General features: G+C 32.9%; 1 protein-coding gene across 1 annotated transcript; it reads right to left on the minus strand.

The window, feature by feature from the left end:
* LOC130444313 (alpha-(1,6)-fucosyltransferase) lies at positions 1-27,511 on the minus strand. Its single transcript, XM_056779395.1, has 2 exons — positions 26,326-27,511; positions 1-21,933 (listed from the first exon to the last, which is right to left on the minus strand). Exons 1-2 carry the CDS (start codon positions 27,102-27,104, stop codon positions 20,949-20,951), a joined length of 1,764 nt encoding a protein of 587 aa, XP_056635373.1. The 5' UTR covers positions 27,105-27,511; the 3' UTR covers positions 1-20,948.
* Between the last annotated feature and the right edge of the window lie 452 nt (positions 27,512-27,963).

Genomic DNA, 27,963 nt, shown 5'->3' on the forward strand with positions numbered 1-27,963 from the left:
ATTGAAAATATAATATAATAGTAAAAACAAGAATTGTTTTTATTTTACAATACCCTTATTATACTTATTTCTGAACACATTCTCCTAATTTTTTGGTTATTTTGGAAATAATTTTCTACACTTGTTTAGTTCTATATTGAAATTATCTTAAATTACATGCTCCCAGCTACCATACAAGGTACTTCATAGTTGCTTTTCCAACCAGATGGTTATTTTGGATGTATTTCTTATCAAACTCTTCTATGGAGTGTGGAGGTTAAGGAGAATCTTTTCAGTGTATCAAAAGTGTCTGTTGAAAAGGAGCAAATGAAGGTGGCGCTTTAGTAGCAAGTGGAAAGGTTTTAAAATGAAATTCTTATTTTAAATTCATAAGTATTGTGGTTATGCATACTGTTGGTAGAAAAAAAGATATAAGTTGAGATATATCGAACTCTTTACTAATTTTCGACCAACTGGACAACTTTTCACTGTGCACAACTTTCCCATTGTTGATACTTTTTTTTATCTTTATATTAACAATAATAAATTCAATAAATTTTCAATATAACAAGTTCGCAAAATAGTTCCCTAAGCCGACACAGTCCAGCTACTATGGAAGTTTAAAAATTCGGCGAATTCGCGCGGCGTCTTTCACATTTTTTATAAATGGCGGAATTCGTTTAATGTTTATTTGTAGATAATTTTTTTAGTAACAAATAATTTTGTCTAAGTCTATTTATTTATTTCTTTTGTTTCTTTTTTTCTAGAACTTCGTAGAATTTTATTTAGGTATATAAATAATTTGAGTAAACGCAGTTAGTTAAGTTTTAAATAAATAGTCGTAGTGAAAAGAACGAATTGGTAAAAGTAATGGCAGAAATTATATAAGTGATATTTATAAGTTTGTAAATAAATTAAGACCGTAAGAGCCACTCTTTATTAATTCACCCCACGAATAAAATGAGTGTAAATAAATACGAAAAACGTTACAATATAATAACCAAAAGGCGTGTTGATATCAAATCACTATCCACGTTTTTTGAAGAACTTCAAAGGTTATAATTATCTAACAAATTATTTTTGACTACGTGAATAAGGAAAATATTAAATTTTACAACCTACCACACTTCACTATGTTTTTAACTGGTAGATTCATATCTTTTCCATTTGCTACACTAGCGCTATTTTGGTGAGTCTTCGAACAACAATTTGCTGATATTTTTTCAGCTTTCCTCGTATTTAAAACGGTTCTCATTACCTCTACACTCCACAATCTCTTCGTAATTAATGGTAAGTATGTTCTGTCATTTTCTTTTTCTTCTCCTTTTGTTGTGTCAATTCATTGAGTAAATTTAAGTGTGTTCGGTTTTTCCTTCTTGTATTTCCTGTTTGTGCATGTTACTTACAACTCGACAAATGTTTATTGCTACTTACATGTTCTTTGATCTGGTGAAAAGTTATTTTCACCTGAACACTATGTTTATCATTTTCTTCTTCTACTTCTAGATTTATATTCTTTCTAATGTATCTAACTTGGTCATACATAGAGTTATCGCTTTCTTAAAAGGAGTCTTTTAAAACTGTTTCTCCTCGACAGTCAATTTAGCATCATCACTATGTTTATTGTTTTCTTCTTCGGCTTCCAGATTTTTATTCCAATTATTTTTAGTGTATGTCGCTTTTTTAAAAGGAGTATTATGGATCTGTTGCTCCTTTAAACTCTTTTTGATCCTCCATAATGAGATATAATTTCCTTTGTTTGTTTCCTTTGGATTCATTTGGAAAAAAAGTCTTTTTCTTCTTGTATTTATTTTTAGTGTGCGTTTTTTGGTTAGACGGATGTTACTCTCTCATAACATGTTTTTGTCTTTCTTAAATTGACTATTTTGCATCCATCGCTTCTTAACTCTGATTAGCCTTTTATAGAGAGCATCAGGATTTTAATAATCCAATTCATTCGTTAAATTTTGGTCTCTTTAATATTCGTATTTCTCTTTATTGCGTGTTTTCTGGTTGGACGGATGTTTTCCTCTCATAACATGTTTTTGACTACTTGGTATTTTGCATCCATCGCTTTCAACTCTGATTAGCCTTCGATTATATGGGGGAGTCAGTATGTTAATAATTTGTTCATTATCTTCTGCTCAATCCAATGTAATCGTTAAATTTTGGTCTCTTTGTATTTCCTTTTAGTGTCTGTTATTAGACAGACGTTTACCCGTCATAATACGCTTTTGGCTTTCTTAAAAGGAAAATTCTGGATCTGTAGTTTCTTTCTTTTTTCTACTTATGTCAATTCATCAATTTTGGTCTTTCATTTTTGATGATACTTTATTTCGGCGATGCTACTTGTTGTGAGTAAACATATATATTGAATAAAGGAGTAGAAAATAAAGTGTTGATGATGTTATTAACCATGAGTGAATAATGTTTTCTTTTTTGGATAATTAGAAAATGCCATATTTAGATGAAAGTACAATGAAAACTAAAACAAAAAATTAACATAAAAATTTATAATTGCTTTTTACAAAAAATATAACCAATTTTATTACAATTTCTTCGATTTAATCAAATTGTGACGCTATACCTACGTATAGGTTATCTCAATGTAAAAGATAACCGACGAACTCATTTTAACAAAGATGATTTTTATTATTTATGAAATATTGTAATAACACTACTTAAAAAATTCGAATATCTTAACAACACAAATAACACTAGAGAAAAACAAAATATTTTAGCGTATTTTTATAATAAATAACATATAATATCAAAGATTAAAACTATAAGTTTCGATCATGTAGGTACTTTTATGTACAGTGAACTACTAAATTGTGGAATAAAACTATTTCTTCAGAAAAGGAAGAATTTTGGGAAAAATAATGATGGTTGATTTTTATTTTACATTTACATTCAATTTTCATTGTTTTATAGAAATGGGCAATTCATTTGAAAAAGAATTCTGTAATTAATGATATCGAATTTTATAAAATAAAAAAAATAATTGTTAGTTCTTAAGGATTATTCAAGAAGAGAATATTTGCATAAAGCCGATTATCAAATAGCAAAAATATTTACAAAAAGAAATATGAGACGCCCCAAAGCGAACTGTAAACAATTTGTCCAGGTCCGCATTACAATATTTAATTTTCCGAATCAGTGAATCATTTAAAAGTATAGATAAACAACAAAATTACATCAAAAGAATTAATCCCTTGGAAATCCTAAATAAAATCGGTTACTAAATCGAATAATACTGAGAACATAATTCGAAATATTTTTTCTATAATCATCAGATGGGTACTTTTAGTAGAATTTCCGCTTCATATTCATTAATTAGTTGTGTGCAAGCTTGCGGTGTCTGAAGGTAAAATTATTCTCAAATGAAAGTTTTGTGAATAATAAAGTATGTGGTATGAGAGGCCAAACAATTAACAGAAACTCAAAAAGTGATTTTAATTGCTTTTATCCGATTCTGTCGCCGAGGAATGTCCAGAAGAGATGCTATCCAAGAAACAAACTTTTTGACAAATATCTTCATCATATCATTTCACCTTTTATTCCATATTTTATCATTTTTTGAAGGTAATCCGTCACTATTTTAGTATTCGTGCAGTAGCGGTTAGAAACGAACGTGTTTTTTTCTCGTGTCGAAAAATATGTGTCACCAAAAACAGGAGCAACTTATCAAGGAGGAATTTGATAATCACAATATTATAATTTTCCAGGAAACTGTCAGTTATGAAGTGTAAAAGTTATTCCCCAGTTTAATTTTACTGCATTGAATCTAAATTATGACAACAAGAACAAGAATAGACAAAAAATGGTCTTAATAACTTTTTCTGCCAAAGATTTTTTAGCTCTATGAGTAAATTTCATCAAAAAGTGGTATGTAATTTTTAATCTAGTTTATAAAACTCGGAAGCAACAAATTCGTCTTTGAATTTAATTTTACTGAAATTACCTTCGCTTGTAATATTGAGTTCAACTCTGTACAATTCTTATTGATGGGTTCCTTATCTACGTTTGTAAGCCGATTATGGGCAATCTGTGATAGCATTTTTACTATTCGATGATCGGCATTATATTTATACTTCATTGAAGCTTTAAATTTTATAATAAATTGAATCTATCTCAATCTTGTATATCTACCAATGAACTTGATGTATTTGGAACCCAAACATTGACCTAGACTAATTTTTTTCGTCGCGGAATGCGCGATAAATATTTTTTTATTTCGGAACTTTGTAATTACGAGGGCGGTTCAAATATGATCGAGACAAAAGCCGTATCCTGCTCGCCTGTATGTTTTGAAGGTCGCAGCTTGATTATGTATTAACTGAGTTCCTTACTAACAGTGTGGCATAGTTTTTTGTCGCTAATACACGTTTCACGCATGATACGATCATAATTGAACGTCAAGTGCAAACCCCTGTTTGCGCAACGTATTGTCGTTCGTTTTTAGGTGTGGAAAGGCATTCAAAACGGGGAAATTGTTCGGTGTTTACGAAATTAATTCGGTAGTTTTGAAAAATTTCGACGGAACTCGGCATTAGTATTGGTAGTGAAGAATCATATCATCCATGAACACCTTCAACACGCAAATAACGACGTAATATGTTGCCAAACTGTTGAATTTGGAGTAAAAATTGGAAGTTTGTCGCTGCTTGCTGATGCAATACGAGGCGGAGGGGGACGGTTTTTCGACGCGAATCTTCCCTACAGGCGATACATGGGTACACTAATACACTCCCGAAAGCAAGGTGATGTCTAAAAAGTGGAAAAAGGAGATAGGGGCACCAATCAAAGCGAACATAACAAGGTTCGCAGGTTAAATAATGTGTACTGTATTCGGGGATCGTCGGGGAGTGCTGTACGTGGATTTCCTTGCACATAACGTTCCGTAAATGTTGTATACTACCCTAACTGTCTCTAAAAATATACGTGAAATCCACTTATCCCTTGAAACGGAAGAGCATTCCAATGCAAAGTGCGATTCTTCTCCACGATAACGTGCGCCTTCATACCGCGCGTCTCACGCTCGATACCATATCAGAACTGGGGTGGAATATACTAAAACATCCTCCTACTGTTTGGACTTATCACCCTACGACTACCACATATTTGGACCACTGAAAAAAGCCCTAGGAAGTCAAAACACCGACGACGAGGCCGAGGAGTTTGTGCGCATATGGCTTCCGGAGAAGGGGCAAAAATGTGTTACTAATGAGGGAAATTACCTAGAAAAACTGTCAATTTTTGTAAATATTTTCGATAATAAATAAATGTGTCATCATTTGTCTCGATCATATTTGAGCCGCCCCCAATTAAATTTTGGCGTTTCCTATCATGCAATATTGTATCGTCGCAAGCTGTTGAATTTTCACGTGAAAATAATGTAATTTTTGTGCTGCGTCATATCTTGAATAGGCACGCCTGGGTAAGCTTAGAACTCAAGCATAGCCTATGTTTGAATTCTAAGGAGACTTTGCTGAGCTAAAGTGAAATATTTCTGACTTCACCTTAAAGTTCAAATTTAGACTAAATGAAAATTATGAATCGCGCGCTTTAATTTAATGGGAACTTTAAATTTAAAGTTTCCTTCAAATGTACTATGAAACCAGCCGTAAGTTATAAGGTCCTTTAATCTAAAGGAACCTTTAATTAAAGTGCCGGTTAGAGTGAGATTATGAAACCAGTCGTAAGAGTATATTTGGAAATATTTCTTCAAATAATCCTTATATACGAGGTAGATTTTTTAAGTAAGTACCGTTTTGTGATTCCGCCGCCGCAACCCCAAGGTCGGCGTTCCGCATATGCGCGCTGGTTACCTACATCTCTTGTCTACGCACTGACGCCATTACAGTCTGATTCTTCATTGTGTACGTTGTTTACTGAGTGTTTAAGATGCCTCCGACAATCGTGAGTCCCGCCGATTGTGAAGTACGTCATACGCCATACGATTTCTTAGTGGTAAAGGCGTAAAACCGATCGATATTCATCGTGCGATCTGTGAAGTTTACGGACAAAACATTATGAGTGATGGAATGGTAAGGAAATGGGTGAGTGCAGGGTATCATTTTGCTGCATAACAATGCCCGTCCACATGTGGCTAATCGGACCAAAGATCTCATCAAATCTTTTCATTGGAAAACTCTAGATCATCCTCCCTACAGACCTGATCTGGCGTCCAGCGACTATCATTTGTTCCTACACTTGAAGAAACACCTGGGCGGTCAGCGTCTTCAAGACGATGATAAGTCAAAACAGTTGTGATACAGTGGTTAACAAGTCAGGCGGCAGAATTTTATGAGGAGGGTATTCAAAAACGTTATGACAAGTGCCTCAATATTCACGGAAATTATGTAGAAAAGTAGATTAAGGTACAAGCTTTCATGTAAAAATAAAATAATTGCGATATCTTGGCACTTCTTCTTTTAATTCCAAAACGGTACTTACTTAAAAAATATGCCTCGTACTTTACATAAAATATTATTTTGATTACACCCTACTAAAAACAAAATATGAATTGTTACTGTGTCCCCTGATAGGTAAAATAATTCTTGAGAAAAGTTAGAAAACTCTCGACTACGATTATTTTTTGGGATTTAACTCCAAGTGACAGAAGACTAATTCACATTTTTCTGTAAAGTGTCTTTTTTTTAATGTGGAAAATATGAGTTTTGATATGATATGAGAGAATTTTTTTGTAAAATTTTAATTCTGGTATTTTTATTTGCAGACAGTAGTAGCTATATGTTGTAGAGGGGAGTTGTGGAAGTTAAGAATCCATAATTTAGTGGATTTAAATTCAGCTTTACTTGTGAAATTAGATAACACGAAAACAAAAAAGCCAAGAACGAATTTTATGAGATATATAAAAAATATGCTACTCTTCGACCGATTGATTTATGAGAAAAACGTTTCTTTTTAAATTATCAACACGGAAAATGTGTACAGGTAGTTGGCATTAACAAATTCGGTAGTACTGTAAAGACAATTGGATTTTCTTGAAAATTAGAAAGCCCCCATCTATACACAGGTCACCGCTTCAGAAGTTCTTCGGCAACAATTTTAGTAAATGCAGGAGGGGACATATTAACTTTAAAACGCCATGCAGGAAAGCAATGCAGTACCGTGGCAGAAGGATACGTCGAGGAGTCTATTAAAAATAAAATTAACGTTGCTAATAAAATCGTCAATTCCATTGAAAAACCACTCGAACCCTTCACAGAAATGGAGACAGAAAATATACCGTATATGAAATCAACCCTTAACATCTAAAATTAACATAACAGAAAATTTAATAAAAAGACATGACGTTCCGGGTTTAACTATACGAAATTGTAAAAATTTCACAATCAACTACAATTTTAAATAATATTATTTAACAGTTAAGAGGATACTTTAGTATTATTTTGGTTTTGCTAATCATAAAAATAAACATTAAGTTCCATTACTTTTATTCTTTCAAATTGTGCAGTTGTAGAAAAATTATAGTGTGCAGCATGAGTGAAAAGTTTTTCCACTTGTTGCACAATATACTATTTCCTACGACCACTTATGAGAATGATAGATTGCACACTCATTTTTACCTAAGAAAGTATCTTATTTCACACATGTACTAAAAAATAAAAAAACATACATGTATTAAAATACTTCTTTTTCTTATGTTATATGTGGTCTCGAAAGATAGAGGGAATACGCGAATACAATATGAATCTGGCTGGGTGCCGAAAGGCAAAAGGCCAAATTTAAGAAGACTGAAGAAGTGGAAAATATGATTTTTTTGAGGTTATATTAGTGTAAGTTTGTTGTGATTTGTGTTCAAATACTTACTAGGGTCTGCAAGACAATATAAACGTTAAAATTAAGTGTTATTAATATTACTGGGTAATGTATAAAGTAGTTGAATGAAAATTTATTTTCCATAGTGAAGGAAAACATTATTCATGACTGTCTTGATTTTACTAACAGGTAAGTTAAAAGTTTAAAAATTATATTAAGTAGGCTTTAATATTAATTGTCAAACACACAAGCAGTCATTTTGTAAAATTGTAAGTATTGTGCTAACAAAAAATGGATTCTAGTGATTTTGATTGTACCCCTCCAGAAATAATAGAAGATGCTATTACAAAATAAAAAATATTTTTCAACACATGTGTGATATTGTTTAATTGATTTTCTTATTTAAAAAATACGTTTTTTTGAAGAATCCTTCACGTGGTCGTAGGAAAAATAGTGTACACAACTCGTTGGTAAGTATTTCGCACTCGTTATGTTTCAGCACTCGCCGCTATGCGGCTCGTGCAAAACAGTATCTAGTGCGAATTGTATTACTTTCCAAACTTGTTATGTAATTTACTATTCAGCATACTAACAAGAAAAATAAAATATGTGCGGCAAATTTTCAATGATCCAGTTAAGCACCCTTGTTAAAAATGGCGTTGGTGTTACTAAAAGTCTAGATTGATTATGGAACGTCGAATGTTCATATTAATTTTTGAAAATATGTGTTTTTTCAGCTTTATGTGAAACGGAACGTAGCTCGTTTTTGGCGTGTCCATTAATCATCACCGGGGTCGGATTATGTCTTAATTATTAAAATTACCCAAGAAAAATTACTTACTTCCATTTTTATTTTACAAATTTGACTAACTGGCTTTTTAAAAAAACTAATTAGCCCAAAATTTTGACACAGACTTGCTAAGACTGTGGCGTGGCAATTTCATTTATAGTTAGTTCACCTAACAGTTGAGAAAGTTAGGTTAGGTTATTATTATTATTCTGGATTCCATTTAAAACCTCAACCAACCATAAAATTAACAATCTATGAGTACTATGTAGTGAATACTAATATACACCCAATATAACATCAATTTTAAATTATTTAAAGAAAGGCGCCCTTTACGGGGAGTCTCGCAGCTCTTTCCGGGGAGCAGGAGGCACCCCTCGCAGCTTGGGGGGCGCGGAGAACTGTTTAATACGTTGGCAATTTAAACTAGTCAGTACTGATTTACACTCAATATAACCTTAAGCTTATCTTCTAATTAAAAAAAACGAGGGGGGCTCCGCTGCCCCTGTCTCAGAAGGGTGTCACTTTTAGTGCCAGTTGTTCAAGAAATAAGTTTTTTGAAAATTTCCAAATACTTAATTTTTCAATACTAAAATTTGTCTTCCACCAAGCAGGGCTGGACTCTAAAGAATGAAAATTTAAATCGAGAACTTTTTTATCTTTTACCCATCCAGGGGCACAGTATATATGACCTTTATAATAATATTCCCTTCAAGTGGAGTAGCTGTTGGAATTGATAAAGTTTTCATTAAAAATTTTAATACAGTACAATTTTGACATGTAAGTTTCACATTTAAAATATCATTGGATACGATTCAGATACGGTTATTTTCCGGTTTCCGTCTATATTATATTAAAACACACTGTAGAGATTCAAAAATTCCGTTGCGCCATACACGAAATTTCCTCATAATTTCATTAAAATGTTCAACTGTAATTTTGAAGCAACATTTTTGACTATTTAATATTATACAATATAAAAATATTACCTAGAAGAGTAATTTTTTTCTGGATTAAAATGATATTAGTAATATCTTTAAACATTAGACGACGTAAATTATTTTTTTTTTAATTTTTTTGTATCTAAACTTGCGTGGCGGTAGCGACACGATTGTTCTCTCATGTCAAAATTGAATTTATTGAGGAAATGACAAATTTTCTGTAAATAAAATATTGAAAACAAGACGCGGGTCATGGAAATTAATTATTATTGAAAGTTTCGGTAATAATAGAGCACAAGACCTGTTCTTATTTCTTCCATAATAGATCTAATCTAATTTAATCTTCCTTCTTCGATATTTTTCCTCATCCTGGCGTTGATTAGCACTCCACCTCTTTCGTGGTCAACCTCCACTCCGTGTTCTGACTGGAGATTCATCCCTCGCTATTTTTACCAGTCTATCAGCTGTCATTCGACTTACATGTTGGTTCCATTGATTTTTACACTGTGATAGCCATTCGATAATGTTTTACCCGAGATCTGCCCGTAATTTTTCATTTCTGTTGTCTCCAAGACTCTTGTCACCCCTGGCTCGCCAATAGACGGCTCTTCGCACAAAAGGAAGCTGCCCCATTCGTCCCCTCGACTGCTAGCAACAGCATACGAAGACTTCCTTCGTTGTGGTAAATATTAGTATCATCTCAAATGGTGAAGACAAAGGGTATGGTATAAACAAATGCTTGTGTCGTAAGTTTATGTGTAGTTTGTGAAGTTATTTGGAGCTTATTCATTTCAGTTTTATTGCGAAATATCTTTTTAAAGAGTTGTTACTTGAAGAAGTACCAAAGATCCTCCCGAAAACGTGGCTTTGATGGGTTATTTCTGACTGTGTCGCGTTGTATTTCGTGTAGGAATGTGGTAAAGATAGTCTGAGTATATTTGAAACTTGTAGATAATGAGCAGGATTCTGAGTAAAACTCTTACCACCTAATCAAAAGGATTTAACTCCACATCAAGTTTTAAGTTTGTCCTTGTACGTTTCAGTTGCCACTGGGTTATCACTTTGCAACCTTCAAAAGTACTCACTCGTGTATGATAAGCTTGAATGCAACACTGGAAATTATTATCCAAAGAACTACCGTAATTTAAGCACAAAATGAATACAAGTGTTCTGAAGTTTATAAATTGCTTGAAAGCTCATTGTTAAAAAAACTGCAACAATACTCAATCTTAGCTGTATTAGTTCCATTGAAACATATCTAAAGAATATCTTCTTCACACAATAAAACACAAAAAACAATACAAAACAAAACTCACTACCGGAAGAAAAATACCTAATCATTTTTGACTCAAGCAGAATGTGGGTAGATTTCCTCCTTTATGCAATAAAATCTGCATGCCGTATTATTTGCTAGGTCTAGCGTCTTCAGGTGTTTGTTGAGGCGACAGTGCCCCTGTTAGTATTCGTAGATTGTTCTTATTTAGGTTGATACATTCAGTAGATCTACTCTGGTTATAGTTTCCCAGAAGTGTCTTTGTCTGTCTCACCCCTGTAGGTTGTCCCAATAATTGGTTTTCCTCCTGTCTACCTTCTTTTCCAGTGCTTTTACCATTGTTCTGTAGCTGATACCACGGAAGGGTTCGGGTCCCATGGAGGGCTTGTCTGCCCCGCATTAGCGAGCTTATCAGGCTTTTAGAGTGTTTTGTTCTGGGCCCGTACACTCCTATTCCAGTTCCGACTATTAATTTCTTTTATGGTGTTTTGATCCCTCTTGTTTGTACAGTTTATTATTGAGATGAGGTTTTTCTCAAAGCTAAACTCTTTCGATACAACGTTCTTAGGCCTGTCCCAGGGTTGGTCGTTAGGCCATGATAAAAATATATTGAAAACGCCAACAGCTGTATTACTTTCAAGAATTAGTTTAACCGAATGAGGATTCATCTTTGTAATCTTCAATTAATGCTTAACAATAAAGACAATTGTTATGAACTCGTCCTCTGACATAAACCGCGAAGCAGGTGATGTTGGATTAGGTTTAGAGAATCGGAAGTTATTCATGATGATTTGCCTTGATTTTAGGTCTCTTTTCTATGAAAATCATTTTGTTTTAGACCGACGTAGGTCGAAACGCCAATATTTTCACCTATTTTAAAAACTGATCTAAAATCAAGACAAAATATCACGACAAAAAGTGAAAAGTTAAAGAAAAGAATCTGAAGTTGGGCATATACGTCGGGTACATTTCCTAAAATGCACCAGTTATAAAGCGGCATCCTTTGTACAGTTTTTATAGGACATTACATCGTGTTGGGACTTTTTATAGAGAAGGCCTTTTTGTTTATTTACACTCTATACTCGAATTATCTAGAGATCAGTTGTATATAAATAGTCGGCTAAATAGATCTTGATTAATAATAAACAACTCTTCTACTTTCACAAGTCTATAAAGTCAGGTTTCAAAGCCAGTAAGACAATTCATTTCCAAAGGGTAGTTAACACGAAGGTTGCCAAAAAATATTTGATTATTTTAATATTACAAATCATTTTAATCCAGAAACGGAAGAGAATTGATTTAGAATTTCGAGTACGCGTTATTGGAGTGATCTTCAACGTTTGTATTTAATCCCAATAATCCACCAAAAACATGGCTTCATTGAAAAATATAGATTTATTATTATCCCCCGCAAATAGCAATTGATTTAATAATAATAACAATAATGTACTTAAATGATAGAACATTTTGAAAAACAAAACAGTTTCGTTTTTTATTCTTGGTAAAAGATTTTCTGACAAAGATCATTGTTGGTGATGACTCAGAAACAAAGCAACAGTTAATGGACGATGCCAACGTTATCCCGTCAAAAAAGTCGTCAATCCCGTTGTTTGTTTTGTTCCCCCAAGTCAGGGAGTCGAGTAAAACTTTTATTTAGAAGTGTTAGAAAGTTGCCAGACAATGTTCAATCAAAAAAGACCCGATTTTTTGCTGAAATTAAACAAGTTCTTTCAGAATGACAAAGCACCTACACACACAGCCATCTCAAAACAACAGTTTTTGGTTAAAAATGACATGGTTACGCTGCCCCACGCTTTTCACTCGTCTCGTCTGGGCTCTTGTGACTTTTTTTCGTGAAAGGGATAATGTGTTTTGAAAAAATTTGAAACGTCTTCTTAGTGGGATTGTGGCAAAATTAAACACCAAACGTATTATCTCTAATATATTTTTGAGATTTCGAATACCTATGTATTCATCGTCGGGGAATTCATTAAAACAATAAATTCATAAGTTTCAAAAATCAATATTCAAATTGACTCGTGACATAAATATTTTTGAATTTGTTGAATCTAATGTTTTTCATTCAATTCTTAACTAATTAATTCCCAGACCATGAACACATAAGTATTAGCTCATTAATATATTTAAGTTAGCACACTTTGGTATTTAATTTTGCCACTAATCCCTCTAAGAAAACGCTCATAATCTAACTGGCGAAGACTGCGTTTCAATTCATAAATATTTTACTTGTCCATAATATAAGCCCCAGACGATGAATACATAAGTATTCGAAAGCTCGGAATATATTAGATTTAGTACACTTTGGTGTAATTTTGCTATAATCCCACTATGAAAACGCCAATACCACGAAAAATATTGAATTACATCTCCTTCGAAGAACGTGATGTCATCAAACAACCGCCGAAATTGGCATCCCTTAGAGCTTGAAATTACAAGGAGAGGATCGTAACCACTGACTAGTTTCGACGTTGTTGCGTCTCTTTGGAGTAATGTAACGAGTCACTAATCCGAACTGAAGATACAGCCAGCCGGCGCTGCTACTTGATTCATGTAGTTAAACATTCCTCAGTAGAAGCGTTCTGGAGACATCTTCACTTCCAAATGCGAAACCATTAGTCAAGTATATCTCAAGTAGACGGAGATATGTGAAAATTATTTCCAATTTCATGATTCGGTTGTTGGCTTGAACAGCTACTTCCTGGTTAATACCACGAAGAACGTGATATTCAACTTCGGCCTTCGATAAAACGAATCCGTACCATCTGAATGTTCTGTTTCATACGGAATAATGTTTATCTGAACGTAATTTACGCGTTAAATTATTTTCGCTTTACATTGAATTGCATAACAAGTTTAATTTCATCAACTCATGATTTGACTATGACATTATGCGTTATCAGTAGTTTTTACCACTATAAATGATTACGTAGCTAGAAAACGTGAGTTTTTGATTACACATATAAAATATTTGTTATGAAAACGATTATTAAATTAGAAGTTTTATTATAAAATCGAAAATATATTTGAAAGTTAGACACAACTATATCGATTACATGAGAAAAAACTATTAAAATAATGAAATTTCGTAGTTATCAAGAAAATCTAAGATTCTGGAAGGGAAAAAATCTACTGCATACATAAAAAATCACGTTAAAAAATAAAAATTTATTATTTATGGAATAATGTTTTATATTTAAAAACTACGACCAATAAATATACAGCTAAGAAGTGAGGAGGTAACTTGCAAAACCTCACATGTCCAAATGTTGTCACAATCGAGTTAATCTCTAATATTATATCTGTAGGTGAATATCACAGACATTTCAGACAAAAACTCACAGATCCCATTTCAAATGTAAAGTGAAGAGTTTCAAGCAAAACCTCACTTATTTTACAAACATTTCCAAACAAAAATTCACATGCTCAATGAGCCAAAAGGAAAAGGCCCCGCTGGTCACTGTTTGTAGCTTCACCAGTTTGTAGGTTATGTTCTGCTGTGTTTCAGTACGGAAGTTGCTTAGCTAGTGTTTTTTATACAAAAACTATTGATCGTGGAAGTGCTGTTTTAGTGAAAAGTAGTTCAGAAAGAAGTGTAAAAATCATATATCATTCTTCTTACGAACAATTACAAGACCAAAACGTAAATAGACTCAGTCATTATTCTGGAGTAAAGAGTCAGAGGTTTCGTACTACAAATTGCTGAGGCATAAGCCTACCTCAAAAAAAAACTAACCGGTCATTACAAGTTTTCTTTGGCTAATGGAAATAATTTGACAAATATTTTTTCTCCATTTAACCGAAATCAAATCAGATTGGGAGAAGGAAATTTTCAAGAAACCTCTTTATGGGAAGACTTTGTTGAAAACCAGAACGGGAAACGTGTAAACCAAAGAAGCTTGCTAAAAAAATGCAACTAAGGAATTCATAGGTAATTTTAAAGAAAAACAGAGTCATTACAACTGAAAATTTAAACAGCTCAACAATCTCCAAAGATCTGAAAGTGACAAAGTTATGTTTAGGCGCATTTTCTGTAGAAAGACAGAAATGTCTTATTATCAAAAAAAATATTACAGTTTGTAGACAAAAGCTTGTAAAAACTAAAAAACAATCATAAAACTAACTAAATAAAGATACAAATATAATAAAATTTCAATATACAAAAGGAAACCACAATGAATAAAAAAATTATATGTAATAGTGATAGGTAATAATAAGTATATAAGTCCATAGCAAAAATGAAACCAGTGTGCAGCATGCCCGGAATGAAATATTACCGTTTACCGAGTAAAAGGCACTTTCCTCAATATTTCCTCAATTATTGCGAAATGCGGGAAAAGATTATATCGATTGGATTTCAATTGGCAAATGATTCTGCATTTTTTTGCATTGTAAAATATAGAGCTCTTACGTAAACCTAAACGTGCAACGACTTTTCTGAAATTGGAGAAGCATACTTACGAATTAGGCAAACGGATTCAAAGATGAATAAGGAAGAAAGAGTCAGAATTTTTAATCTTTTAAAGAAGTCACTGCAGTGAGCCCTGCTTAGTCCGAGTAAATATCTAACGGCTCTCTTTTGTGGTATAAGGATTCGCTCAAATCGTACCACACGTACCCCAGAAGGAAAAGGCATATCGGAGATGCGACTCGATAAGGGCGTAATTAACTATTAAAAAGATGGATAAGTTCAGTTCTTTGGAAACTGATCTCAGCGCAAAACAGGAGGAACTCAATTTTTTAGATAAAGCGGCAATATGTAACTCCCATTTCAAACAATTGACCACAGCGAGTCATAAAAATTTCACAGATTCATGGTGTGTTATTTAATAAAAAAGGCAGCAATGTATTTTTATATTATATAAGGAGTTTAATATCGGATTTAAATTCGCAGAATGAGACATTTGCGGCTATTGTGCAAATATGGATAATAAAATTGAAACTGGAGTACCTAATGACAAATCTGGACTTTTTGTTGAAGAAACAATCTATAACAAACGTGCTAAAGCTTAATTTGACCTCGCCAACGAAAATAAAGATAATATGAAATAACTTTCTGTTTTGACATATAGCAAGTTCATAGTCTTCTAGAACTCCTATACAACAAGCTTTCTACGCCAGCGAACTGAACTTGTATAACGGATGTAGCCTGAATGTTTTATTTGTTCCGAGGAACAGGTTGGAAGTGGATCAACAGAGGTTGTTTTTATGCTTCAAAATTCTTTCAAATTTGAGGAATATATCATCCATATTAGGCTCTTTCGTGACGGCTGCACAGCCCAAAACAAAAACCGAATTTTGCATGGTTTAATGTATTCAGTAGCCAAAACATAAGGAAACATTGAGATCATTTCATTGACGTTTCCTGTCCAAGGGTATTTTTCCCCCAGGCAGGGTGTTTGTGAGGGAAACTTTGGAGGAAAAAGAAGAATATTTTGAGGAGTACAAAAATTTGGGCTCAGTCAGGTCTAAAAGATCTAAAGAGTTCAGGGGAGGGAGAATTATTAGCGAAAAAAGAGAAAACTTATAACAAACAAAACTCCTTTAGAGGCACTGTAAAATTGATGGTAAAAGCCAATTAACACTTCAGGTTTGAGGATGAACACCTGGAAAAAAAGAAACTTCTAAAAACGGGAATGAATTGGCCAATCATTATGAAAGCTTCTCTTTGATTCATCCTATTCCCAGCCCTAAAAAATGGCTTATAGCCATGGAGCTATAGCAACTTCAAGACTTACTATCACCGCCACACATTTGGACAGCTGATTTGAGAAACAGATGGAATACACCAATCTATGCGTGATTGGTGGAAGTCCTACAACATGATGACTGCTATACAAAACATTGCTGCAGCTTGGAATTAAGTAAAGCTGAGCTGTTTGATCCAAGTTTGGAGAAACCTTTGGCCTGATGTGGTAGAGGCGCCAACTAGACGTTTGCAAGATACTATAAGACAGGTAGTTGACGATATCGCTATTATGATGGAGGGGTCTGAGTATTGCAGTCGAGGAACTCGAAGAATTCGTAGCAACCGATAGCGTGCCTTTGAACGATAAAGAATTAATGGCAATGCAAAATAATTCGTAAATAAATAAAGAAGAGTCGCCAGAAAAAAGAAAAATATGGTAAAGTGTAATCCAAGAGGCACTTTCAAAAATATATTCTGGTCTAGAGATGTTGAAAAGTTCGGATAGTGATTCCAACCGTGTTTTATATCCGTTATACCGTTTATACCGTGTTTTTTGTGAGCGTATAGTAATTTGTAATGTATTTTGCTTATTTCATTGACCTCGTTATACGTATATTTCGATTTTGATCGGAGCGCATCGTTCGCGTAAAGCTTTCAGTCTCTGAAGACGATAACTTGGTTATCGAAACACGCGTCAGACAGTGTAATCGTGAAAGTTGGTGTAAACAGTGTGTTCAAATAAGTCGCTGAAAATTGAATTCGCAAATTTGTCAGATAGTTATTTATGTTTCGATTTTTTCAGGAAGTAGATTAACAATTTATATTTATCATTATTTAAAGTTATCAATTTTGTTTTTGCTAACTTATTGAAATGGAGAACACGTGATATAAAAACTGCATTCAACGTAATTTGTATTCGTAGTTGTTGTCAAAGTTAAATAATTATTTATCACGCCATCGATAATAATAAATATGTTAAAAGGTATAATTAAATATATTTTGTTTATATTTTATTACTATTTAATTGGAAACTATTAAATTTGTATTCTGTGAACGTTTGGTATTGCACAATATCTACTCCGTTCTAATTGTACAGGGTTTTCCTCTATAAATGGGAAATAAAGGCGCGTTCTCACGAGTCAAGTTTAATTGACCAATTTTAGTTGATCGATAAAAGTTGAATGAAAACTGTGGTGAGAACCTGTCGTTCAAAAGAATTGATCAAGAAAAGTTTGACCCAATTAAACTTCATCGGCGATGAAAAATTTTATCGCGAACATCCATTAGTGGATATGCCATTCAACTAATAGAAGAGAGTCCTGAGATGACAAGATTAAAACTATAGACCAACAGACCTGCGAGAGGGGTCTAAATATTAACAATAAACATTAATTAACAAGGGGGTGAACAATTAGTTTTAGTCTTAATTAATAAAAAATTTCGGATTATATCATGTTCGTTGGAACAATCCTTTTCGTGTATCTTTCAACAGTCATACCAAATACTTGTTATCCTTCAAAAGGACAGATAGTATAATAGATGGGGTTAAAAAAATATAAATAAACTAAAAATTTTTTTAAAACATTAACCCTTAAATACTAGCACACCGTCTCACAGACGGTATTGGCAGGTTGAGTCTAAAATATCTTCTAAACGTCGACCGATCATGTAATTTCAGTATACATCGGTACAGATGAGAGGCTGGTAAGCACACTTTGAGAAATTGTATCGAGATATTTGAATTCTAAGCGTCGGTGCCGTTTGCTAGACGGGATTATAGTGTTAACGGTAACAATGGATGAAGGACCCAGTGGCTCAAAGCGGGTAAAATATGGCGACACAAATTATGAGGACGTCCTTCTAAAGTGGTGGGAAGAGGTTGGCAGTGATAATAGCGACATAGAGTTAAGGTGTAATGAGAATTTTGCTATTGACAGTGTTAAATATTTCTAAATATTACGATGTTCTGTTTAGATTTGAGGGATACAGGGAAAAAATGGGCTAAGTTACAAAAAAATTAAAATTGAGTTAATTTTTTGTGAAAACAAGACAGAGAACAAACGAGGCTAGTCGCTTCAAATAAGCAAAAGAAAAAGTAGTGTGCAGGGAAAGAAAGAGTCCAAGTGTAATACGGAAAGAAGGGTCCACTATGAGTCATGTGATGAGTCGCCACTGCCGCCATTTCGTGTTCAGTTCCTCATACACCGTCCGGTCAGTGCGCTTCACTTTGAGGTTAGGTGTGTGTTAATCAGTGTTTAGTTCGTGTGTTAAAAATGATGGACAGTGACGATTATGTGGAGGAGCCAAAAGAGTCAATTAGTGTAAGGAATACGAAGACAAAGAAGAGGAATAATTTTGGAAGAATATCTGAGGTTAATAAAGAACTGAATTTACAAAGCGATGTATCAGGATCAGATTGTAGTTGCAGTAAGCTTAATTGCTTTGAAAATGTCACGGAACGTAGTAGAGCTAAAATAATTAGTGAATTCAATCTATTGGGCTCGGTTGATGAACAAAATGCTCACATTTGCGGTCAGATAAGTGTACAAGAAATTCAAAGACGCCGCCCACGCAAATGTGAGGAGAATGCTTGTTTCCGTGACGCAAGTTACTCATACAGAGTAAGGTTTTTAGATGACCAAAACCTTTTAAAAGAGGTAACTGTTTGCCGAAAAGCGTTTATATCAATTTACGGGATAGAAAAGAAAAAAATGGAATTCCTTCAAAAAGGTATGAATTGGCTCCAAAAGACCAAATGGAAAAGCTTTCCTCAAAACACAGGAAATTATCTGAGGAAAAATATAATGCAGTAAAGAAACATATTCGGTCATTTAAAGGACGAAAAGGACACTATAATTTGTCAGAATCAAAGAAAGTTCACCTGCCTGAGGAATTAAACATTAAAAAAATGCATAGCCTGTACCACAGACCTACAGAACAATATGATGAATTTATACGGGTAGGAACTCGGATGGAATCGGACTATCAGATGATGAACAGAGATTCAATAAATCTACACAGGCCGTATTACGACTTTCAAATCCACTTTATGGTACAAATAGATAAGTGACTTTTGACAATTGGTTCACTTCGATTGAGTGGGTTCAAGCCATGAGACAAAGGGTTTCAACATGCATTGGTACTCTGAAAAAGAACAGAAAGAAAATATCGGCAGTTTTCCTACCAACAAGAAAACGTGAAGTAGGAACAAGCCTATACGGGTATACAAAAGATATTACTCTGCTTTCATACACCACAAAAATCAATAATGCTGTTCTTTTACTATCATCTTCCCACCACCATGCCATTATAGACCCATTATCTAATAAGCCCGACATCATTGCTGATTATACCTACACCAAAGGTGGTGTCGACACGTTAGATGAGAAATGTAGTAAGTTTAGCTGTTGTCATCGAACCCAACGGTGACCTATGGCAGTGTTTTTTTTTTTAGTACAGTGAATGCGTATATACTTTACGAATCCTTCAGGAACATTGAGCATTTACAACGCTCAAAATTTATCGAAAAATTAGCATTTCATCTTATGGAACCTCATACGAAAAGGAGGTTGGGTAATGAATTTTAACCGAAGAAACTGAGACTAAGTATATGTGGAATATTCGGCGTTGATGATGTGGTGAACTAGCCTTTGGAAACGCGAGTTGAAAAGCTAGAAAAAAGAAAAGACTGCTCACTTTGTCACTACAAAAAGAAAAGGAGAATTGCCTAGGTTTGCTTCCATTGCCAGACACCAATCTGTTTAGAGTGCCCAAAAAAGGTGTGTAGAAAGTGCTGCAAACAAGCCCAACTTTATCCTTTTTCTTATTAGTTTGTTCATTTCTTGTGTTTTCTTGCTTAATGTATTTGTTTATACATTATTATTATAAAAATAAATTACTTTTTTACTATAATTTTGTTTTTCACAGCATTAGCAAATAAAGATGTGTCAAAAATAAAAGGATATTAAAATTTTTTCAAATATTTTGTGAAAAAAAAACATGAGACAATTTTTTTAGTATTGTTTTAATGTCCATTCGTTAATTACTTGACAAAAAATTTATTTGGATGCAAAAAAAACAGTTTTTTCTTAAGGCGTCTCTCATACGGTGTATTAGTGAGTATTTTAATGTGTTAGTACTTAAGGGTTAATAATATTGTAAAATATTCACAATTGAAATGAAGAGAGGATAGAAACAATTAATAAAACTACTTTTCAGTAAAATAATGTGATTCAAAATAATTTTATATCAGATCCTGATTGATTAATAACACAATTTTCTTATTATCTGTCGTAATGTAAAATAAAACGACAATATACAGTATTTTTAATACCTAATATTAGTTAATTTAGGGTTAGTTATTACCACTTGCCCCTATTTAATTCCTGATGTGAAAACACAGCCTTTTTTATTTTTGGTGGACTATTAAGATCACAGTTAACAAAACCCGATGCAGTTATTGTTAATTTTTTCCTATTGCAATTGAGCTTTGTGCAATTCAGAATATGTAGGAAATTTAGCAGTTTCTATTTTATCGTTAACCTTAAAACTGGGATAAAAGGCTATTTGATTAGTTCTAAGGTTACGACCTTTACTGAACCCATTCCAATGATTACCAGCTACTCCAATAATGTCCCCTGCTGCAACTAACATTTCACCCTTTCGTTTCGGTTCATGTGGCCATAATGCGACGACATTGTGCGCATTCTGACCACCATAATAATATATATCATCTAAAGAACGATATTTATTTGTTGCGTCTGGATAGTAGTTTTGCATTATTTCATATGCTACCCTGCAAACTTGAGATGAAAAAGTACATACCAAATAATCACTCATAGATAACATATGTATGTCATTTATAATACCGAACAGTGAGGAATCTGAATATCTGGTTGATACGGCAGCTGTTTTGGCTATTGAAGGATCACCGATTATTTCATATTTTGGATACAATTTTTTGGCCTCCGGGAATACTTTAGGATCATCTGAAGCTAGATATATTCGTCTTTTGTCGACGTTTTGTTTCAACTCCAAATTATTATAATATTCATCCACGTGGGACATATATTCTTCTATACCATGAAAAGCAGCTTCGGTACCAACTTTATCAGTACGACGGATATGAACTCCTACAATAGGTCTCTTGAAACCCATTTTAGCCATTGTATCTTGTAGCATTTTCGCTGTTTTTTCTTGTGGTCTCAGAAGATATTTTAAAATCTGGCCCACCCACCATACTATTGGATCACCATGTAAACGTATCAACCTAGGTGCTAAATCTTCTGGAATAGCTAGAGGTAGAAAAGGTGGTCTAGGTGCTAAAGAATCAATTATGGGTAAATTGATTACTTGAGTCTCCGAATTTCCAGGCCAGCCAGCCGTAGTTTGACCGCTTGGATCTGTACATGTGTTGCTAACCGGTTGAAAAATCTCTTCCCAGCCTCCTTTGTGGTATCTAAATAGAGAAATTATAAAAACATTACCGAAATATTAACCCACTGATATATTAATAATCAAATAAAAACGATTTGTCATAAAGTAAACCACCATATTTAGTCTACATGAAAGTTATTTGGTAGTAAACTTACAGATACAAAAAGCAACTATGAATTTCAAGATTTGTTATTGCAAAAAATAAATTTGCTTCAACTCATAATTCTCATTGTTATTACTTATTTTTGAGAAATTAAATGTATACACTATACCTATATTTTAAATCTGATTTTGAAAAAATAATATCTAAATATCTAAGCATGCAACATGATCCAAGTTTCAGAAAATGGGAATTATCAGAAATAATTCAAATTCATAAGCCTCTTAACGATCAGAAATTTTATGTTGTTGATCGTTTTCTCAGACAGCATGGGCATACTCCGTTAGACTTCTCCAGATATGTGTGACTTCAACCCAATTAAAACATTTCATTAAGAGCCACAATACTACTGGGAGTTTTCGGTACAAGTTTTTCTTTCTTAATTAGAAAAGACAATTCAGTTTTCATTGCATTCAAAATTCAATATTTATTTAAAAAATAAATAATTTTTACATAGTCCTGAGTTTCATAATTACCAATCTTTATTTATAAAAACTCTATTAAATTTGTAACTTTCCAAGTACTCAATTTGAGCATCCAATTGAGCACATGCTCACGCAATGCTTCAAATGCCAGATAAATGTTTCGACTTTATGAGCTTCAAAATTATACTTTAAACATAAACTATAGGGTTGAGGTTATATAGACATTTATTTCATCGACTTATTACCATAGAGAAGACATTAAAGTTAGAGAAAGTGTCATATAAGCATACATCTAATACTTCTAAATGGGTAGTTTCTATAAGTGGAAGCTGTTTCGACTAAGGAAGACAGAATGGCAACGATTTCTCTATTCTCCGAGGTTTCAGCATTCTCAAGCATGCGCAGTATAGATAAAGGGTCTCGAACAAGAGAGAAAATGACTCATACCAACTGTCCATATAGTAGTATTACATATATCCATATAAGTGAAAGTGCACTATTGGACTAGAGAGGAAGGGCTCTACTAGTCAATAAATTCAAAACTTATTATTTTCCTTTTTGGTCATTTCTACCACTTGAAACTCTGACGTCCTTTTGATATAATCAGAATAGAGAGAAATAAAGAGTGGTATGGATGTCCTTTCTTACCCTGCCAGCCGTTTGGATCATATATGTAATACTCCTATAAGGACAGTTGGTACGGGAAAAACCGTTCCTACGTTACGGTGCCGATAATATTCGTTTTCTCTCTCGTTTGAGACACTTTATCTACACTGCGCATGCTTCATGCGCGCAAAAAATGCGCAGAACTAACTGAAGCCCTCGGAGGAGAGGGTATTGTCTCTATGCTTATTAAAGATTACGGACCAGCCAAAACGATTTTAAATCGATGCCAACGCAGTACAACAGAAACAACATAAGAAGGATGGATCTAAAGAGGGCAAATTAAAAGAATTTATACCTGTTGCCTTGAGTTTATTTTGTTAGCCTATGATTAATAACCTATATTGATGAAATCTTTATCTTTTTATCTTTGACCTGCCATGTGTTTTTGATATCCTACCTATTTTTGGTATAAAATTCTTTTCAAAATTGTGTTCAAATAATTATATAATGGAGTGATAGGGGTTTGAATATTTGAGACGATTGGTGGTATATTAGGTTTGTGCAGTTTTGGTAGACCATATATTTTTAGGTGGTATGGCATTATTAATTTTTAATTTCTTTGTAGTTATTGGTGAAATAAAATTGTTCATCCAAAATCAAATTAGATCATCATTTGGTTTTTAAATTATAGTCTTATTGATCATTTCTATTAGGTATTATTTATGATTCATGGTTTTTACATGTAAACTGTAAACTTTCAAACTGTACCAATGTAATAAATATTATTTTTATATTGTATATCTTTTTAAATTTATAAATAAACTAGTTGACTTGTGACCTTTCCTTCATTTATCATTTATTTAAAATCATCCCTTGTCCTAAATGAAATAGAAAAATAGTTATATATGGAAAGAAAATGATCTAAATCAAACCAAAAATTTTCAGAAATATGGGCATAGTTCCTGGTAAAGGAAATGGAAAAGATTTTATGGAAAAAATTATTTACTTCCATCGTTTATACTTATTTGACTTATGGTTTGTTAAATAACCCCGTTATTTTATATATATCATATCTTTTATATAGTATTCAATGTAGTAGAATTTTCAAAAAAGTGTCATTTTAATCCTAATAGTTTTGTTGATAATCCTATTTATATTCTACATAATAGTATAGCTGTTTGTCCTCTTTAGCTCTACCTCGAACTTTAATAAGTTGATGATTTATTTGAAACTTAATTAGATTTACATTTGCGATTTTAAAATGGAATCACAACAGTGCTGTTCAAAACATTATCCTAAACTTCAATTAATCTAAATATTTACAATATAAACACAAAATAAAACTAAGTTACATTAAAATAATAATGAACACCTACAAATTAGTCAAATATGACCTTAACATAACCTTAATTTGCCTTATTTTTTCCACATAAGTTTGTTTTTGCGGGAAATGCATAAATAAGAAAATAGATGCATATGTGTCATTCATTCATTCAAAGCTAGCAGTATATTCTCCCATTCTTCAATAGTGACCTCTATGAGTTAATTGTAATTAGAACCAGGGAAACTATGACCTCGCATCCTCTTTTTGGGATAGTTCCATAAGTGTTCTATAGAATTCATTTCCAGACTGTTAGGTAGCCACTCTGATAAAGGGATATTGACATCATGTAAGTAGCCAATAACCTCTCTAGCCACATGGGGACGAGCGTTGTGTTGCATCAATAAAAAATTTGGGCCAACAAACAGAGCAAAAGGCATTACATGTTCGACAATAATGTTGTCTAAGTAATATTGGGCATTCTTAGACCTCATACATAATATACAAACCAATTCGGTACGAGCATCGAAGCAAATTCTTCCCCAAAACATTCTAGAGCCACCACCAAAAGGCACTTTATGAGAGATATTACAGCTGGCAAACCTTTCTCCTTGCCTTCACCAGACACACTCACATCCATCTGGAGCTTTAAAGCTAACTCTAGTCTCATCTGAGATCAGAATCTGATTCCAATAATTGATAGTCTAATTCTGTAGTCTTGCAAAATTTAATCTCTAAACTTTGTGTTCTCTAGTAAGCAAGTGTTTTTTGACTGGTCTTCTGCTGCTTAACACTGCTCCATGGAAACGTCTTCTATCAGTTCGAGACGATATATTGATATTTTGAACATTGCTGGCGACTCTTCTATTTTTATGAGCACGATGTCTCAATAAACGATCTTCTATTTGATTAGTGCAACATTTTCGCCCTTGTCCTGGTCTTCGATAGTATGAGACTTATGCTGGAATGATGTCTTCCTAACAAACCACTGCTCGCACTACCTCCTTCATTGACAAATTCCTTTGGCAATTCATTTTTTTACTTGACATACTTCCAATGAACTTCCAGACATGCATGTAATAAAAACAATTACAATCAACAGCATGCAGCATGAAACTTGGCTTTAATCAGCATTTTATAAAAAATGTTAACAGTTTTAGTCTAAAACGAAGTTTAATATGGATTACTGTCAAAACAAGATTATGTGATACTATAGTTAACTTAAATAACATTATCAAACAAGGTACATGGCCTACTTGTCATATAGTAAGTTATCAATAAATAAAGAATATTGAGAAAAATATGAGTGGTGTGTTAATTTTGCCCAGGAATTTATTATATTATTACCTACTTAATGAAGAAGACTATAAAAGAGCCCAAGAAGGTTATATATAAGACAAAGTATAGTTATAATTAATTGCTTCCATAGTATTCCTATTTTTTAATTCAATTAATCAAGTATCTTGTATTTCAGACAAAGAACAAATAAATAATTTGTGATATTTTTAAAGTTTTGAGAAAAACATTTTTTTCCAATTAATTTTTGAGGTCAAAGCTTATGAGCGTCGAGCCCATGGGTTTACTGCACAAAGTGCTTGATTAATTGGAAAGAGACTTATAAGTTAACATTTTTATTTTTGCATAATATTAGACTAATCATTATGTATTGCAAGACCTATAAACATTTAAATGAAAAAATATTCAAACAGACATAACAGGAATACAATTCTAAAAAAAAGTTACACAACTATAAGTCTGTTGTTAACACTATCACAAATTAGGTAAGATATTATTCTTTATGATCATTTCATTAATTGTTGAAATATCTTTCAAATATTAAATATTATCGTCAGAAAAGGATAAGTCAACCAGAATAGAAAATCTTTTAATGTTTTGACTTACCTCCAACCTTTAGATTTTAATATCAGAGTCCGTTTTGTACCATAGGCGACCATAAAACAATAAACAACATGATGTAACTGACAACCATATCCACATCCTTTATTTAAATTACACACTAATTTTTTTGCCGTATCACAATCTTGGGGATTTTGTAAATACATAAACCTTTCTTGAACTAAGTTACTCAATGCTGCAGATTCTTTTTGTCTCCATGTAGTATATCCATCAACATCTGCTAGTTGTTCAATGTCATACAATAAAGATCTTTTATGCTCATTTCCCATATTTACTAAATAATTAATAGATTCTAAAATTTCTGGAGCTACATCTCCAGCTTTCTTTTGAAGGTCTTGGAGACCCGCGTTCAAAAAATAAAATAATTCTTTAGTATTAGAAAAGATTCTCCTTCTAAGCAATTCATATTGAGAATTAGGTTCTTCCTTTGGGTTAATATTGTCCAATTTACGTTTATCAAAAGGACGCTCGGCCTTAGTCAATCTCATTTGAAAATTTTCTATAGCTTCTTTTTGTTCATCATTTAAATTGTTAATACTTATATCCCGGAATATTTCTTGTATTTCTTCATTTTGTTTCCTCAATACATCCAAGTCACTTAATGCCCTCGTCAACCTTTCGGCTACTTTACTATCGGAGTAAGTTATATTTGAATTTAAAACGGGAAATGCAGACATCACTAGTACTAGGAGCCACAAAGTTAAAAAAATCACCAGAATTCTATAACGTCCTATATAGTTGAGATATTTCACACATGACAACATTTTTTTCTTTATATTTATCTACTTTGTAACTTAAATCACTGTAATTTATTAATCTATTTACACCAATAGTTAAGTAGTTTGTTGACAATTCACGATCTTCCACATACAGTTATCAAAAATCAAATGAACAGAGTCGTCAAATCAGAATACGCTTCTTCTATATTCATAATTTTTTGGTCTTGAACTATTAAATAACATTCTTTCTGACGCATAGGCAACACAAAAAACGAAATAAATCTTGAGTGTTGTCTACCGCAAAAAATTATATTTTATGGACACAATTGAAAGCAGATCATTTTACATTTTCATACTTAATTATAACCAAAGAATACCTATATCTGTAAAGAAGCGATATATATTAACAAGGTTATATCACAGTCTCGACTAGAAGTACTACTTGTCTCTACAAGATATGTTTTTGCAATGTTGTCAAGTGTTCAAAACTCAAAATGACGTATATTGTAAATAATAGTATTGAAAATGGAAGAATGAATTGATTAATAAACAAATAATTTATCCATGTGACTAAAAACTAAACGCATTGAAAGGAAAAACTGAGTAAAAAATTAACTATAAGCATACATAGTAACAATGTAATTTACTGTGAATACCTATACATGAACCTCAATAATTAAATCTGATCATTTGTAACCTTTTAATGATAAGGGTGGCAGAGTCAGTATGCCGAATTCGCTGTAGACGATCTTAATGGTTATCTTTATAACCTCTCATTTTTTTAAACCCCAAATAAATTCTCCCCAGTAGTTTAACGATCTTAACTTGCCCCCCATTTGAAAACCATATATTATATAGGTAAAAAATATAATCGCAAATCGATAAAAACAAACGATCGAGGCTG

This window comes from Diorhabda sublineata, chromosome 1 (genome assembly GCF_026230105.1).
Source record: "Diorhabda sublineata isolate icDioSubl1.1 chromosome 1, icDioSubl1.1, whole genome shotgun sequence".
NCBI classification, from domain to species: domain Eukaryota; kingdom Metazoa; phylum Arthropoda; class Insecta; order Coleoptera; family Chrysomelidae; genus Diorhabda; species Diorhabda sublineata.

What these genes read in the sequence shown, in the direction of transcription:
- LOC130444313 (XM_056779395.1), bottom strand. Translation starts at nt 27,104, where the DNA reads ATGTTGTCATGTGTGAAATATCTCAACTATATAGGACGTTATAGAATT. An exon ending in TTAAAATCTAAAGGTTGGAG is followed by an intron (nt 21,934 to 26,325) that starts GTAAGTCAAAAC and finishes TTCTCTATTTAG; the next exon opens with ATACCACAAAGGAGGCTGGG.